The 19,041-nt window shown below is 39.9% G+C and overlaps 1 protein-coding gene across 1 annotated transcript; it reads right to left on the reverse strand.

Annotated features, from left to right (window-relative positions):
- Positions 1-38: 38 nt before the first annotated feature.
- On the reverse strand, positions 39-4,517 carry ctbs (chitobiase, di-N-acetyl-). The gene is given in 8 exon segments (XM_069694732.1): positions 39-705; positions 1,088-1,249; positions 2,397-2,494; positions 2,599-2,770; positions 2,901-3,109; positions 3,236-3,374; positions 4,313-4,475; positions 4,477-4,517. Coding segments are annotated over 8 exon segments (1,173 nt in total). The 3' UTR covers positions 39-516.
- Between the last annotated feature and the right edge of the window lie 14,524 nt (positions 4,518-19,041).

Here is a 19,041-nt window from a genome sequence, read left to right on the forward strand (position 1 = left end):
CATGAGGAACACCACAGATCATGTAACTTCAGTGGGTCTACGAGGAATAAGAACGTTTTATTTATGAAAAATATTAAAGTGCATAAATCTCAGGAAGCTCAGAAAGATCAATGAAAAAAATACTGTGTACATATCACATTAAAGAGATCATAGGAGCTATTTCTGTTATTGTTGGCATGTATTATTTTGTTAGATGTTTTGCAACATTATTTTTTTGGACACCTAATGGCTATTGGAGTAATTGGATACACAGGGGTGTGCGGGATTACCATAACAGAGATTGATTGTCTTTTTGGGATTGATTTCAGTTAGCACAGAGGAATGTGTGACATGTAACGACACTCAAAGACACCGGCAGTAAAGTCACAATAAAGTCTTAGGTCAAAGTCTGCATCCTTGAAGTTCGAGGAAGGCCACACCTCACTACTGCTACAAAGAGATATATTCACTTAGCAACCAACAGGAGTGGGCTCAAGGGTGGTGTACATTTCTGCGGCAGTGTTGAGTGTATCCCGGCTAGCATCCTAACAGGGCATTCCACATCATCGCGGTCTGCTGCCTGGCGACTGGTTCATCACCGTAGTCCAAGATGTTGCCGTTCCACATGCCAATGCCCCTCAAACCTTTAGATTTCACCGAGTCCGCCTTAGGACAAATACTCTGTGGGTCATCATACCACACCTGATGAATCTCTCCTTTCTGGTCCTGAGGAAACAAAAGTTAAAGAAACAGCCAAATAAAAACCAAATATGGCACAATGTTGTGGTGTGAGAAGGTTTGTCCACCCACCCTGAAGGCGAGTAGCAGGAGTGTTTTATTGCCGTTTCCAAGGGGCAATTAGTTTTGTTTGGGAAGTGACACTGTGGTAGCTCCGGTGGAGGCCGGCACTCTAGATAAACAGCTCTTGCTTGAAATGCCTGACTGATTTGTTGAGTCATAATTCATTAAGCCTGCAGAGAGCTAAAGCTGGTCATCTTGGCAGAAAGACAAACCCATGAAAGGGTTTATTTGCTAAACAATAAAACCTCTAGAGCTGGATGTACTTAAGTGAGAATTAGACTTAAAATATAAATTAAAGATTGCGCACCTTGTAATTGAAGTAAGGAGCCTTCTGCTTGTCGTCCCACAGCCTGCCAGAAAGTGAGCTGTTGACCTGCTTCATGATCCACTTGTATGTTTTCTGTTTTCCAGCCGCATCACTGCAAGGGGCTCCACGGAAAGGAACTTTGGCTATAGAGCATATTCCCTCCTGCTTTGAGAAAAAAAGTGTCTGTGTTAAAATTTCACGCACAATGACCTACGCTCTACTGCTACAGTAAAAATAAGTGTCCATAAATAACAGCAGAAGCATGCTTTGTCTTCAACAGTATTTTACAGGATTGAAAATTATGCTCAAGAAACACTATGAATCAAAGGAAAGAATCCACAAAGCAATCACTTAAATTATATGTAGCCTTATAAATAATTGAATCGTCAGCATTGTGGGTTATATTCTCATGATCTAAATGCACTTCTCATTCTTAAAATACATGGTGCAAGTGCATTTAGTGTACATCCAAAACCGCTTTTTCTAGTTTAATGGCAGCAAATCTGAGTGCAAAGTAAGGTGCATGGCTCAGAGGGGTTGTTCTCTTAATTAATCATAGGTGTGTTTTGGGCGTAACATAAATATATGTTATACATATTACTATCTTGGTAATGGTTTTTGTTGGTCAATTGCACAAGTCAGTCACACAGTCGCTTTCAGCTGTATCAAGATAGCAATGTACCAACAATGCGCCTGACCGTACCTAATCTTCAGACCAACACACCTACAGCCACTCACATCGGTGCAGGTACATTTGCTACTTACACGATGCGGGTGCTAAATAGGAAAATGACAACTGTGTTGGTCTGACACTACTTTTGTCTTATTGCCAACAAATCCCACGAAAAGACCAAAACCAATAGTCCACTAGTTAGTCTCTCAATAGTTTAAGGCCTAAATTTAAAGTTTGTTGAACACAGCGAAGGTCTATTGCAACTATAAAATGAGATATCCAGCTCAGCTGTAAAGGATCGATTTACTGTAGATTTAGATCTTTTTATGGGATGTGTTGGCAAGAGCCATGCCAGGGGCTCTGTGAGGGAGCACAATGATGCTTTGAGCTAAATGCTAACCACATACAGGATGCTAACATGTATACATTTTTGACCAGAATATGGTGGGAGATCGAAGATCATCCTAATTCTGATTATTCTGAAGGGACCAAAAATGGGTATACCAAGTTTGATCATAATCCATCTGATAAGTTCTGAGACATTTCACTTGACAGCACAAATGTCAACGTATGGTGGCACTTTTTCAAAAACATTCAACAACAAACTGTACAGCTTTTTAATAAACAATATATTACCTGGGAAAGGTTAAGGCATGGGTAGTCATAACCGTACCAAGGCAGTCCCATTACTAGCTTCTTTGGATCAATCTTCATCTCCAAATACTGGTCGTAAGCTTTAAAGTCAGATAACAGGCATTTCAACTTGGTAGTCATAAATAGTTTAGCATTAACAAGGTGGTCAGCTGTAATTTGGGTACCATACAAGTAGACAACAAACCATTGAGTGTTTGAGTGAGTGGGGCATTCGCCATTGCAATGCAGTCGCCCATGATCTGGCTCTGCTCATCATAAGACATCACAAACAGCAGGTCGCAGGACTCGGCAATGGTGACGTAATCATAGCAGCGCTTGTCGATACATTTGGGTGACCAGGCAACATCAAATGACACCTAAAGATCAAGAAAAGGTGAATATCAATTGGATGCATCCGACTGGGCAGGTTAGGAAAAGCCTTATGGGTCTTTGTTTATCTATTGTCCAGCCTGTATCTGTTCCGAGTAATCAAAACTCCTCCCTCACCTGAGAACCTGGGATCTCCCTGTGGAAGGCCTCTGTGGTCTCTCTGACAAGATCTGTCAAAGCATTGTACTCTGGCGAGCGCTCTTCCACTGCTTGTTCGATGTCTATGTTGATCCCATCCATGAACTGACTCTTGGCCAAGTTGACTTTGTCACTTATCCATGCTCTCCTGTTGTCTTGGTCCACGATGTTGGAGAGGGGGACGTCACCTTTCCCCACCAACAAAGAAAGAGAGAGGTGGACAACAGGTCGATCAACTGCAGCAGTAAGTGGTATTAAAAGCACATCAGGTTTTCTGTCCTAGTAACTGTAGTGAAGATAGAAAGATATCTGACCTTTGAGGACAACTCGTGCGCCTCTGGAGTGAGCGTAACACACGAGTTCAGCGTCGTATTTGCCAAACATTGCCACCGTTGTCACCATGCTCCAGTTGTAGGATTTCCATGTCTTCCCACCAACATCAAAGACAAACACCTGAAAACAGAGCGACCACACACGAACAACTGTAAGGTTACATTTAATATATAGATACTCCAAAAAAAAGGAAAGATGTAAGAGATTGTGTTTTTTTTGTTGTTGTCAGCATCATGACGGAGTCAAGACCAGAAACAAAGCAGAACTGAAAACAGTGACTACATACTTCCCATCATCATTTCATACAAATGTGCAGCATAAGGGGAACTTTGTCAGATATCACAACTAGAAAACAAAACGAAGACTGACTGCATGAAGAAAGAGGATTAGTTTAAATCCTTACAATAGAAACTTCAGCAGTTGGGTTAAGCAATTATTGCCTGTAACAAAAAATATATTTGACAGTACAGTAATCATTTTATATTTCTCATGAAATAGATAGATGTGTTATTGTTTCGGCACAATTTCCAGAATGAAAACGTCCCACTTTTGGTTTACCAATTAGTTTGTGTGTGTCTAGACTCTACGCTAAATGTTCACTCTTTAAATCACAAGACACCGTTTTATTACTGTCATGAACATTATGTAAGTTTGTAATTCAAGCAGTAAAATAAGTGTCAGCACCCGGTAGCAGAGGACAGGTTGCAAAATAGTAGAAAATGCTAAACATTGCAGCGTAAAACAAACGCTGCAAAACAACGATATGAAGTACAACATTGATAATGTGACTTCAGTTGTGTTTCAGAGGCACTAATTCACATTCCGTCGTTTTAAAGTTCGCCTGTCAAACAACATTAAGCAGCCGAGGCTCAAATATTTCACTCTAAAGATTGGCTTTGTAGTGACATTCATAAAACCTAAAAGCATCATTAATTAACGAGCAGCAGCGCTGAAGTGACGCACAGTGTGTTTAAGCACCAGCACGTTAGTGACGTATCGAATATATCCGAGCTGCAGTTCAACTGAGTATTATCAGCTGGTGAAGAAGCTGTCGATACCTCGAAGTCTCTCTCCTCCCGGATCTGTCGACAGAGCTCCGGTCTCTCACACGGACACACGCTGGACCTGCACACACCCAGCAGCCCTAAAAACAAGAGAAACCGGGACATCTTTTCAGGAACAAGAAGAAACTTAACAGTAGTTAAAAGTTGAGCAACTTCAATCGGAGCTTCTGTACGACATGCGAGAAGGGACAAACGTCATACTATCCGTACAACTCAATCCATTTATTTAAAGTAACATGGTCTCAGTAACTTTAAAACGACAAATAATCATAGATTGTACATGAAATATAATATAAAATATATATTAAAATAATACAAGAGTAGCCCGACCAGAACACGTAGCAATAAGAAAATTACATTTATTTGACACATTTTATACATTAAAACATCAATCTGAACATAGCTACAGCGGCAGATAAAATGATACAAATTGAAATTAAACGTGGTTGCATACATTTTTTTCAGCATCTTGCTATATTCCTGATTTTGACCATATTAAGCAGATGAAAGAATGCAGCCCTACAGACTTGCTTTATATGCGAGTCAAAGGACATGTCCTGGTCAACAATTGCTCCAGTGTTCCTCACAGTGGCGCTGGAGGCCAAGGCAATGCCATCCAGAGTAACTGTGTGGTTAGACAGTGTTTTGTAGGCCAAATACAATATCAGTTTTGTCTGAATTTAGATGTAGATGGAGAAAAATTACAGGTCATCCAGTCCTTTATGTCTTTAGGATATGATAAAAGTTTGACTAAATTTAAAAAAAAAAAAAAAAATTACCCTTCTTCATAGATTAATATAGGTAAGTGTCATCTGCATAACAAATAAATAAATAAATAAATCATTTTTCTAGGGGAAGCATAACATGAAAAGTATCGGTCCTAGCACAGAACCCTGTGGAAACTGTGTGCGTGGAAGAATCATTGACACGTTAAACTGAAATAATGGATATGATTTAAAGCATTTTAGTGCGGTTTCTTTAATCCCAAAGACCTGTTCCAAAATCTGTAATAAACTGTTGTGGTCAGTGGTGTCAAATGCAGCACTGAGATCCAGCAGGACACCTATAGAGGGCTTCACCCTGGACAGGTCGCGAGATCATCATAGGGCCTGATAGAAGATGGGCATTAAGGTTAAAATGTCAAGAAGCGGCCTTGTTGGGATGGGGTGTAAAAGACATGTTGATGGTTTAGATTAAGCAGTTGTTGATGTTAGTTCAGAGAGATCAATAGATGAAGCTACTGTACTTTACGATTCATCTGTAAGAGCAGTAGTAAGGATGTGATAATTTTTTTTTACAGAGTTCAGGGGTGAGGTTGTCTAATTGTAGCAATAGTAGGGGATAGCTGTTGCTAAGTTATTGTAATAAATTAACATAGATTGACTCGTCTCTCTCTTTAAAAGTCAGGAGCATTATCAAAGGTGCTTATGGCTTATTTCGGTTGTGGTAGCATTCATGTTACTCTAAGTTTGCTGGACCTGTATCGTGCTCTGTTCCATGATCCTCAAAGGCGGTGCGTGAAACCTTCAGGGAGCTTCGACACAATCTGGCAATGTAACCCTCAGATGACCCTCTTAGATGACCTCATCATGCTGTTTTGTGATGTGATCACGATTTGTTGAGGATGTCAATTTAACCCTGGCCTAGCCCTGGACATTTCTTGAATGCTGTGTGTTAAGAAGATAAACCCTGCTCTGTTGCTCTGTCCCTCACTGGGCATGAGACCCCGGTGCATCTACATACACATATTTACACACACTCACATTTATTTTTGATTGAATACAATCAAAAAGGGGGGGGGGAGTGAGGGACATTGTAAAGTTACAGAATCAGATTTGCTTGTATAACTTCATTCAGACAGTTTAATTTGATGGTGCTTATGTTGAGAAGGGTATTACAGAGTGAGCCGATGCCTTCACATGGAGGAAATGTTTGGTTGCAAAATATGACCCCCTCTCTTCCACAAGCACTGATCACACAGGGCAGGAGAGGTTTAGACCAGTTGGTACCAGTCTCCGGACATAGACTCAGATTAAGGATGCTAAGAAATGTGACAGAACTGTCCTACTATAAGACCCCACCAGCAGAATAGTTTAACTTGTAGAAGTTGTGCTCCATTCTTGCAAGCATTAAATATATTTCAGTATAACTGCAATATTGTGTGCTGATTTAATTTCTTATATTGTATGAGGAACAATTTTTTTAAATTCACTTGACAGTTGTAGATATATATCGAACATATACAGTGGGTACGGAAAGTATTCAGACCCCTTTAAATTTTTCACTCTTTGTTTCATTGCAGCCATTTGCTAAAATCAAAAAAGTTCATTTTATTTCTCATTAATGTACACTCAGCACCCCATCTTGACAGAAAAAAACAGAAATGTAGAAATTTGTGCAAATTTATCAAAAAAAGAAAAACTGAAATATCACATGGTCATAAGTATTCAGACCCTTTGCTCAGTATTGAGTAGAAGCACCCTTTTGAGCTAGTACAGCCATGAGTCTTCTTGGGAATGATGCAACAAGCTTTTCACACCTGGATTTGGGGATCCTCTGCCATTCTTCCTTGCAGATCCTCTCCAGTTCCGTCAGGTTGGATGGTGAACGTTGGTGGACAGCCATTTTCAGGTCTGTCCAGAGATGCTCAATTGGGTTTAGGTCAGGGCTCTGGCTGGGCCAGTCAAGAATGGTCACAGAGTTGTTCCGAAGCCACTCCTTTGTTATTTTAGCTGTGTGCTTAGGGTCATTGTCTTGTTGGAAGGTGAACCTTCGGCCCAGTCTGAGGTCCAGAGCACTCTGGAAGAGGTTTTCTTCCAGGATATCTCTGTACTTGGCCACATTCATCTTTCCTTCAATTGCAACCAGTCGTCCTGTCCCTGCAGCTGAAAAACACCCCCATAGCATGATGCTGCCACCACCATGTTTCACTGTTGGGATTGTATTGGGCAGGTGATGAGCAGTGCCTGGTTTTCTCCACACATACCGCTTAGAATTAACACCAAAAAGTTCAATCTTGGTCTCATCAGACCAGAGAATCTTATTTCTCATAGTCTGGGAGTCCTTCATGTGTTTTTTGGCAAACTCTATGCGGGCTTTCATATGTCTTGCACTGAGGAGAGGCTTCCGTCGGGCCACTCTGCCATAAAGCCCCGACTGGTGGAGGGCTGCAGTGATAGTTGACTTTATGGAACTTTTTCCCATCTCCCTACTGCATCTCTGGAGCTCAGCCACAGTGATCTTTGGGTTCTTCTTTACCTCTCTCACCAAGGCTCTTCTCCCACGATTGCTCAGTTTGGCTGGACGGCCAGGTCTAGGAAGAGTTCTGGTCGTCCCAAACTTATTCCATTTAAGGATTATGGAGGCCACTGTGCTCTTAGGAACCTTGAGTGCTGCAGAAATTATTTTGTAACCTTGGCCAGATCTGTGCCTTGCCACAATTCTGTCTCTGAGCTCCTTGGACAGTTCCTTCGACCTCATGATTCTCATTTGCTCTGACAGGCAGACCACAGTTTGTCCGTCTGGGCAGTGTGCTGTCTGATACGGTGGTCAGTGGTATTGGAGCTCCTCAGGGAACTGTTCTGTCCCCCTTCCTGTTCACCTTATACACAACTGACTTCCAGTACAACTCAGAGTCCTGCCATCTGCAGAAGTTCTCTGATGACTCTGCAGTGGTCGGGTGTATAAGGGATGGACGAGAGGAGGAGTACAGGGCAGTAGTGGAGGACTTTGTGGAGTGGAAATCACCTGCTCCTGAACGTGGCCAAGACCAGAGAGATGGTGGTCGACTTCAGGAGGAAGACGACGGCTCCACAACCGCTGAGAGTTCTGGGAGAGGAGGTGGACATGGTTGAGGAGTACAAGTACCTGGTGTCTCCATCGACAACAGACTGAACTGGAAGACCAACATCAATGCTGTCTACAAGAAGGGGATGAGTCGACTCTTTTTCTTGAGGAAACTTCGATCCTTCAATGTGTGCAGCAAGATGTTGGAGATGTTCTACCAGTATGTTGTGGCCAGTGCATTGTACTTCGCTGTGGTCTGCTGGGGGAGCAGGATTGGAGCCGGCGACACCAACAGACTTAACAAACTGGTTAAGAAGGCCGGCTCCATCATTGGCTGCAAACTGGACAGCCTGGAAAAGGTGGTGGAGAGGAGGACGCTGAGGAAACTATTATCCATATTGGATAATCCTGACCACCCTCTCCCCCACCTGCTGCAGGGACAGCGGAGCACTTTCTCCAAAAGATTCCTCCAGCTCCGCTGTCACAAGGACAGATACAGGAGATCATTCCTGCTGACCGCAATTAGACTGTACAATAACTCACCTCTGGCAAAATCCATCACATAACAATAACACTGTTGTCTGTGTTTCTTGGTTATTTGTATATAATATATATAGATATATACTGTACTGTATATACTGTGCATTTTATATTTTATATTTTTACTGCTATTTTTACTGCTTTTTTTTTATTGTTTTTCTATTGTTCTATTATTATCTTATTACTTCTGTATGCTGCTGTAGTGAACAATTTTTTCCCGTCGGGGATTAATAAATCCCCTACCTAACCTAACCTAACCTAACCTAACCTAACCTAACCTAACCTAACCTAACCTAACCTAACCTAACCTAAAATCATTGTTGTTCATACTGAATTCTTTGACGAGCCACAATAAAGTTTGGATTTAAACTCAATATTTTGCTGTGTGTGAGTAAATAGTGTGGGTCAATTTGACCCATTACATAAGTGGTGGGGTTTTGTTTTGTTTGTTTATACATAATACGTAATAGAATAAAGTTAAAAGTGCAGTTTTACACAACAAGTAATCATAGCCTATCATTACAGTTCCATTGCCTTTTAAAGACATGTTAAAAAGTTGTGCATTGGATTATATCAAGGTCCAGAAATGAAAGACAGCGTGTTAGTGTGCAGTTGCATACTCAGAATATAGAGTTTACTGACCCCCTCCAAAGTCTGAATATTGCTGAGTCATTTAGTGGAAAATTCAGAGTTCTTAGGGTTTCAACAAAACCATGTACCTCCATGCTGTCCTCTAACTTCAGTCGAGCTTCAGTGTGCCACTCTAAGCAATAAACACAGATCGCCAACAGTCGATTACATGTAAGCAGCGACTACTACTATGTAAGCGTCTATTTGCTTTATAGGTTCAAAAAGTCTACTGAAGTAAAGGAGAAAACCTGAAAATTTCTATAGAAATGCTAGCCAGCACATATTCCTGGTTAGTAGGATTAAAGTTAAAGCTACAAGTCAGAGTTTCATTGCTTTTTATTACATCTAATGCTAATAGAATTATGCATATTTTCAAGAAACTAAACGCATGTGATACTTTCGGTTGGGACGCTTAAAGAGACAGAGGAAAAATGTGTATCTAGGGCACATATTTTGTCTCGTAAACTGTTGCTGGCAGAAAAGTCTTTGTATGACACAGTCATTAAAAAGGCATCCTTATGTAAATTTTGATTTAACTGACCTGATCCAATTTTACCTTTCACGTGGTGATTCTGAAACATTGTGACAATTATAGTTAAGTAAACATATGTTGGATTGTTGCCTTTGGAGAATCAATAATCCAAGGTGACAGGACTGTGTGTGAGGACACGGTGACATTTCATTTAAATTCTCCAGGAACTACACAGTATAGTTCAGCCAAATCTTATTTATTTAACATTATTTGTTAACAGCATGTTTTTCAGTTATGTGAATTTATCTCAACAGTCCAACTGCTTATTTAAGATACAACTTAATAGTTTCTAACAATAATTTAACTGATGCCGGATTGGCCACATATTGAAAAATAAGACTCTAACAAAATTAATATTGCTGCATGATGGAATGTATTACTATTATGTTATTTTATCTACCGATACATGCATTTATTTATAAATATAATAAATGTGTAATATTGGAAATAGTATACATAAATTGTAAAAAAAACCAAAAAAACATTGCATTTCATCTGTTTAAAACATGTTAAAAAACTATGACAACAAAAATCTATGTATTTTGGGGTACTGGGAAAGTTCTCTGAATTTCCAAGAAGCCAAGAGTCATGTTAAGATAATTTGTTTCTGTGATGGTTTTCACTTGTTTATTTACTCTGTCTCATCTGCATGGCCAGGGCATGGTAACATTTTCAACAGTTGTTAATGATACATTTTTATTTGCCCCATCAGCAAAACATGGCTTTAAAAGGAAACCTCTGCTTGCACATGTTCACATCCACCAGTCATGAGGGTGTTTGTGCTTGCGCTCACTGTGGCACTTGTGGGTTAGTATGTCATTATGCATTTAAAATGAAATCTACTGAAGTTAAATGTGAAATTTGATTAATATTCTTTCAAAACAGCTGTATTTAAGTATTACAACTACTGCTTTTGTTGACAGTTTAATGCTGCCAATAAATAGCACAAAAAAGCCACATTAAATTCTCCAGTTGTATTAACTGTCTTGCCAGTTGGTGATGAAAATGAAAACATAACATTTCTGGTTCCTTTTGCAATTTTATATTTTTCCCACATTCCCCAGCCTTTCCATGAACTCGTTGTCAAGGCCGTTACTAATAGTGACTATGAGGAGCTCACTATGGATCTTAAAGTTCTGGGTAATGCTGGACATCCTGCTAGCCTTAAGACAATCATGAAGCTCCTACCTGGCTTTGGCAGTGCTGCTGCCAGCATCCCACTCAGACTTCAAATCGATGCTGTTCTGGCCCTGAGGAACATTGCCAAGAAGGAACCCAAGATGGTGAGACCACATTTTCTGATTCCTTCAAGGAATATACTTAGGACTCGTCTTTGTATGTGCAGTTGTACTTATTGCACTCACTTTTGTGAATTAGATGCAGGAAATGGCTGTTCAGCTGTTTATGGAAAAGGCTCTCCAGCCAGAACTCCGTATGGCTGCTGCCATCGTGATGTTTGAGACTAAGCTGCCCATGGGCCTGGTGACTACTCTGGCTGACGCCCTGTTGAAGGAACAGAACCTGCAGGTCGCTAGTTTTGTCTACTCTTACATGAAGGCCATGACCAAGACCACTGCCCCCGACTTTGCCTCTTTGTAAGAACCTAAAAGATTGTCATGTATCTATATTGTTTTTACTTTCAAACATATTAGCAGCTGCAATTTCAAATATTTTGATAATCTACTTTCAGTGCTGCAGCCTGTGATGTTGCCCTGAAGATCCTCAGCCCCAAATTCGACAAACTGAGCTCGCGCTACAGCAGAGCTTTCTATTATGACACCTACCACAGTAAGAGGATAAAAGATGAATAATTTACCATCGCAGATATTAGACTGATACATGTGGATTGACGGTTTTTGTCTTTTGCCCAGCAGGTCCCTTGATGATGGGTGCTGCTGCCAGTGCTTACTACATTAATGATGTTGCAACTGTTATGCCAAAGGCCATTGTGGCCAAAGCTCGTACTTACCTAGCCGGAGCTTACACGGACATTCTTGAAGTATGACAATCATGTCCTACATGTATAGCTAAAACAAAGGCTCAGCAGTGTCTTCAAACGACTTCATTTGTGTCACTTTTAGTGCTCAAAAAAATAAAGGGAACACTTAAACAACACATCCTAGATCTCAATGAATGAAATATTCCAGTTGAAAATCTTTATTCATTACATAGTGGAATGTGTTGAGAACAAAATAACATAAGAATGATCAATGGCAATCAAAATCATTATCCCATGGAGGTCTGGATTCAGAATTATACTCAAAATAAAAGTGGAAAAATCAGATCACAGGCTGATCCAACTTCTGTGGAAATTCCTCAAGACAAGTCAAAATGAGGCTCAGTAGTGTGTGTGGCCTCCACGTGCCTGTATGCACTCCCTACAACGCCTGGGCATGCTCCTGATGAGACGACGGATGTTCTCCTGAGGGATCTCCTCCCAGACCTGGATCAAAGCATCAGTCAACTCCTGGACAGTCTGTGGTGCGACGTGGTGTCTCAACTCAGTGAAGGTGGTACAACAAATCTGATTATCTTGGGCCCTTAGTATATAACTATAGAATCTATGTACTAATAATAGCACACTCAAAATTCTGATTTCAGGTTCAAGTTGTTGACTGGATGAGAGGAAAGACATGTGGACTCTGTGGAATGGCTGATGGGGAAATCAGAATGGAATACCACACACCCAACCAGCGGGTGTCCAAAAGCTCAGCGAGCTTCGCTCATTCCTGGGTTCTGCCAGGACAGAGCTGCCATGATGCCTCTGGTAATACTCACAGTACCTGTTTAACCTCTCTCATTAAGAATAATTTTAGCATGGCAAAATGCCGGTACGTAAAGAAAATTGTCTAACGATAACAAACCCACACCAAAACAGCCTGGGCACAATATGGCTTACATTCAATTTTCTCCATTTTCCAGAGTGCTACATTGGGCATGAATCTGTGAAGCTGGCAAAGCAGGTGAGCCTCCTCGGCCAAGTGTCAAAATGCTACTCTGTTGAACCTGTGCTGCGCTGCCTGCCTGGCTGCATGCCGCTGAGGACCACCTACGTCCACGTTGGCTACCATTGCCTGCCCATTGGTGAGTCTGCAGAAAAGCACAGCTGGCAAATAAAACTTGTACTGCTAATTTGTACAGTGATTAACTGCTTTACTCTCGTCACTGTTGCAGATACAAATCTGAGCCATGCTGAGGGTCTGACCAACATCTACGAGAAGAGCATTGACCTGAGGGAAACGGCGGAAGCCCACCTGGCCTGTCGCTGTACTCCCCAGTGTGCTTAATCTCATTGCCAGCATTCAGATTAAGTCATATTTTCTGTTTTATGAAACCATTGTAATTTTTATTTGGTTGAACTTCAATAAATGTGATAATCATGTGAAGTATGTGCTGTGCTGTTCTTTAAAACTTTAGAGAAGAAAACACAAGAGATGACAGATGTTCACAGCAGAAACCCAAAGTCAGACTATTAGCTAATCATTAACAGCTACCCTCATGTCCTTAAGTTAAATATAAAGATTCAGTCAGCAGACGTGTCAATGAGAATTATACACTTTGGATTTTTTTTTAAAGGGAATAAACAATGTGTTAATGAGCTTTAGAGACCCCTTGTCTCGGCACTAGTCAGAGCTATGCTTGCCGTTACCCCATTTTCCAGGCAGCCTATCAGATACTCTAAAATGTATTGAAGTATTGAGTCCAGAACAAACATTTATTATTTATTCCCGCTTCATTCTGAACTCTCCTGGAGAGGTAACCAGTCCATCACAGAACCAAAACAAAGAAATTCATGCTCATTTTCAGACGTACAGCAAATTTGGAGTCATATATTAACACGCACTTCTATGTACATGTGAGAGAAAGCCAGAGCACTCAGACAAAACCCAGGCAGGCACAAAGAGAACATGCAAACCACACAGAGAGTCCCAAGAGGACATTTTTCAGCAAAAAATTAATCAATCATTCAATCAGTTATTAAATTAATCAATCAGTTTCTATTTATAGGGAAAAATCCCCAGCAGAAATCGTTCCAATGCACTTTACAATTACAGTTGATAGAATAAAAGACAACTACATTATGATATCAATGTTGACATGTGAATATCAGTAAAATGTTAATGTTGGGGAAATGTTTAAACAGAAAGCAATAGTGATACACAAAAGCATGGGAAACAAAACAGAATAATTAAGGGACGGGTCGGAGTCCTTTTTTGGAGTTCACGGAGCAGGACTTTTCCTTGCATCATTATGGGTAGCACTAATCCTAAAGGGTCATACAAACTGTTAGACAGTGGCTAAAACTCCTCTTCGAGTTCGGCCTTTCCTCTTTGGAAACGTGGAATGCGAAACTGTCTGTTTCCAGGCTCCACAGGACTCCCAAGCTGCGTTGAAGGGGGAGATCATCCACTCTGAGGTCCAAATCTTTCAACTCTTCAGCCCGTTCATCAGCTTCCATAACCTTGTGGCTATTATTAGATGCTATCTTGTGTAATGTCAAGTTGGATTCTGCTAGCATCTTTTGGGTTCTTGTCACGAGATCAATAGCTTCTTCAGGGGAGGGTGTAGATGCGAGTACATCAAAACATAAAAAATGTTTTACTACAAACTGCTTGGCATCAAAGCCATGCTCTCTCTCGCCCTCAGGTGCAGCTCGCCTCATGCAATAAATAGCCACGGCTGGTGAGGGGCTATTTCCAAACACGTGAACTTTCATTCTGAAGTCCCTCACATTTTTGCTGAGGTCATTGTCTTCGTACCACACGAATCTGAGGTAATCTCTGTGCTCTTCTTGTACCACAAAACAATAAAACATTTGCTACACATCAGCTGTGAATGCCACTGACTCTTTCCTGAAGCGAAGCAGAACCCCCAAAAGTTTTTTTTTTTTTTTTTTTAAATCAGGGCCAGTAAGAAGCACTTTGTTCAGCGACACTCCGTCTTATTCAGCACTTGAATTAAACACCACTCTCAACTGATACGGTTTTTGGGGGTGGTACACAGCGAACGATGTTAAGTACCAGTGTTCTTTATGTTTCTCCAGTGGAGGACCAGGCTCTGCGTGGTCATTGTCAAGCATTTTCTGCGTGAAGTCAATGTACTTACTGCCTCTTCATGTCAGGTTTTCTGCCCAATAATTTCCTGAGGGTAAAAAGGCGCTTCATGGCTTGGTCTCCGTTACTGCAACTCGTGGCTAAGTTCACTCTTAATAGAATTATCTGTTTCTTCAGAGGCAGCAGCTTCAGCTGTTTCAGCAGCGACAGCTTTTTGGCTTTGCAAAATATGTAGATTTGCTTCGAGGTTTGCTTTCTGCCCCATGATGCTGGCCTTGTTTTCTGCACAGGCAGCCTAAAGACAGATAGCCAACAGTGTGAAGTCCTCCAAAAAAACACTTAATTTAATGAAGATCACTCACTTACTTACTAACTCAATCACTGTAAAACTGCAACGAAGAACAAAATGCAAACATAAATCAATACAGAACAATACTTATTCCACTCCCATTACTATGTAGCTCAGTAATAAAATGTTAAGTCACAGAGTAATAGCTAACAGCTATCCTAATCACCAATTAAGCCAGTTTCAAACATAACTTCAAGCAAACCAAATACACAGCAAATATATTACGCCTATGATATGAAAAGAGTCACTACAACAAATACTCATGGACAAATAGTGTCCAAGGCAACAATGTGGAACATAATTTGTAGTAGGAGAAGCAGTACCATGTGCTTTCTATGCTGCCTCTTGGACTCTATTGGAAATTCCCCTGCTCTAAAACTACTGCTGATGTATGACCAGGATGTGATATTGAGTCAATTGATATTGCGGTGTCATTTTGCATCAATTTGGCACTTTGTGTACTGTAAAACAATTCAGCAGTAAACATGATCCTAAACATCATATATGATAAAACACCGACTGGAACCATTTTACTGTGTATACTTTGAATTTTTACACTTTAAGTACATTTTGCTGAAAATACTTTTACTTGTGTAGGTTTTGTATCCCAGACTTTAACTATGTAGTCAAATATTTTCACAGTGTGGTATTAGTACTTTTACTAAGTAAAGAATCTGAATTCTTCTGAAACAGTTCCCAGTAACATTGTGGTGGATGACAGAGGGTGCAAAAAGATATAATCTTCCTTTTGTCCTCGGGTCTTTCGTGACCCATTTTCAAAACCATTTTGATCATAAATGTGTTATTTATTTGTCATTTAATTTCCCCAATTAACCTAAGATAACAATGACAACAACAAACAAACAAATAATTAATGACGACAACTTACAGTGAACTATGGCTGGTTGAAAAGAAAATATAGCATATGTGGTCCTAGTGGGTCACAAATGACCTGGTGGTGCGACCACTCCTTCCCAAAGTTCAAAGCTCCACATGTGAGAATCTGTTCTAGCTACACCTTTGATTTGCCTTTCCCTGACAAGACTACAACCCCCCCCAAAAGAAACTATGCATACACACACACACACACACACACACACACACACACACACACACACACACACACACACACACACACACACACACACACACACACACACACACACACACACACACAGAGTCCTTTGCTGTTCCTTTCCCAACATGGGAACACAACAAAAACAAACACACACACACACACACACACACACACACACACACACACACACACACACACACACACACACACACACACACACACACACACACACACACCGAGTCCTTTGCTGTTCCTTTCCCAACATGGGAACACAACAAAAACAAACACACACACACACACACACACACACACACACACACACACACACACACACACACACACACACACACACACACACACACACACACACACACACACACACACAAGTTCAAAGTTCCACATGTGTGCAGCTGTCCTAACAAGTCCTTTGCTGTTCCTTTCCCAACACGGGAACACAACAAAATCAAACTCACACACACAAAAACACACACACAGACACACAAGTTCAAAGTTCCACATGTGTGCAGCTGTCCTAACTCATCCTTTGCTTTTCCTTTCCCAACACCGAACACAAAACAAACAAACTCTCACACACACACACACACGAGGTGTGTGAAAATTAGCTGTGTTGAGTTGGAATGATGTTGACTAACAAAATGTGCCACAGAATTGGGCAATAATTTATGTATTATCTTTTATAAAATATCAAACCAGACCATTTCAAATAAAAAAATTGTAATTGGTTTCAAAACATTTTTTTTTACAAAACTATGACAGGCACCAGACAGTGATATTCCATCAATACATTTTCCTTTGATCTTATTTATCCTAAAAAGAATGCACAACTTTGGCTTCTTTTTTACTCAAAAATGCATTATAATTTCAGAAGAAAGGAGGTCTAATGACCAAAAATGATAAATAAAAAGTGTAAAACCAGTGTTAGTGAGTTGGAATCAAGTTGGTTGATGAGGTTTGACAAAAAATGTCGTAATAAATTTTCCATTATGCCTTACAAGCACTAAAAAACAGACCGGATCAGTTTTGACAACAGGAGGACAACAGGTGTGACTATTTGCTGACATCAGAAAATATGAAATGGTTAAAAAAAAAAAAAAATGTAGGACTAAAATATGACAGACACCAGTCTGTGATAATCAATCAAGAAATTACAATTAAAATTAAAAATAATTTACAATTTAAAATGTTATTAAAATTAGGTCTATTGACCATACATAAAAAAAGAAGTGTAAAACCAGTTGTCAATAAGTTGGAATCAAATTGGATGACGAGATTTGAAAAAAATTAATTGTGATACATTTGTCATTATAGGACTAAGCACCTTTTGTCCACTATACAAATTTGACCCGGACGAAAGCAGCTCTTGTATAGTGTCCGCGAAGACAACACGAAGGTGTGTCGGCTCTCGCATACAGCAGAATAGAATATGATGTCAGTACTGTAATTTCTAAACTCTATCGTTGGTGTAACAGTAAATGACCAATAATATAGTATTACACACATATATATAATATTATTCACTATGGTCAATATTAACATACCAACATTTGTAGCTCTACAGTAACGACTAACTGTGAGCTACGCATTTGCCACTCACCGGAGATTCTTCTCAGACTTAAAAGAAACTTTTTCCTTTGGAGTCGGTCTGGTTAACGATCAAATAAATAAAGCTCCTCAAAAGCAGTGAGCAAAAATCAACCAAATGAGATTCTTCAATGGTGTAGCTCATGACGCTGCTGTTTCATTCGAGGTATAAAGTGCTGTCTCCCGGGGAGAAGGCTTAATCTACCGACGTGCACGCGCCTCTCTGGTAAATGTCAGTATTGCATGTGAGTTAACCCTTTAGTTGCTGGTAAAACTAATGTAGGTTACACAAAGAAAATAGGATACAAGTATTATCAAAGCAACCAACAACTTCAGTTCATTCTTGATAGTTTAAGTGGGAATTTTTTTTTTTAAAGAAATAGACATAGCCAAAACTAACACACGCTTTGTCAATTAATGATAACATTGGTTATTTCCATTTCACAGTAAAACTTTTTCAAACACAGTAAACAGATTTGCTAAAATGTCATCACCTCAGTGGTCACCACGACCACTGCAAATAATGTGAGCAAACAGTCACAGTCACACTGCCCTGATGTGAACTTTGAAACTACAATTCAACAATATGATGGAGAGATGCCACAGACATTCACAGCATTCACTAGAAAATGAATGAATGATTGTCATGAATATGGAGAGCCTACAATTACCCTAGTAAACACCTTCAGTAAATCACAGGCTATAGGAATGATTACAAACATGAAATAAAAAATATTTAATACAGTTTTTGTTATAATCTTTTTTTTTTCTTTAAATAAGGACTTTAGATCATACCCTCAGAACAAAGAAAGTCATGAGTGTTATTTGTTTAGATATAAAATGAGGAGACTTACTCATTTAAACTCCAGTTGTGGGAAAACTGCATGGTTATATATATATATATATATAATATATCTCAAATGTAACATTTTGTTATAAGGACCTTACTATGTGAAGTGGTGCTAAATAAATAAAAATGAAATAAATCGAAAAAGGAAGTGACTGTCAGAAAAGTATATTAGACTGAATTTTAAGCGTTGCTGTCAGACTAATCGGGACACAAAGTAAACACTTTGAAACATGATTAACTTGGCATATTTGAAGAGAACAAGGTCAGGTAACCCTTACTTTTCAATATCTGATACACACACT

The sequence above is a fragment of the Brachyistius frenatus genome, unplaced genomic scaffold (assembly GCF_029030835.1).
Source record: "Brachyistius frenatus isolate BFR_SWC_R1_liver_20210118 unplaced genomic scaffold, ASM2903083v1 Contig_18, whole genome shotgun sequence".
Taxonomy (NCBI): domain Eukaryota; kingdom Metazoa; phylum Chordata; class Actinopteri; family Embiotocidae; genus Brachyistius; species Brachyistius frenatus.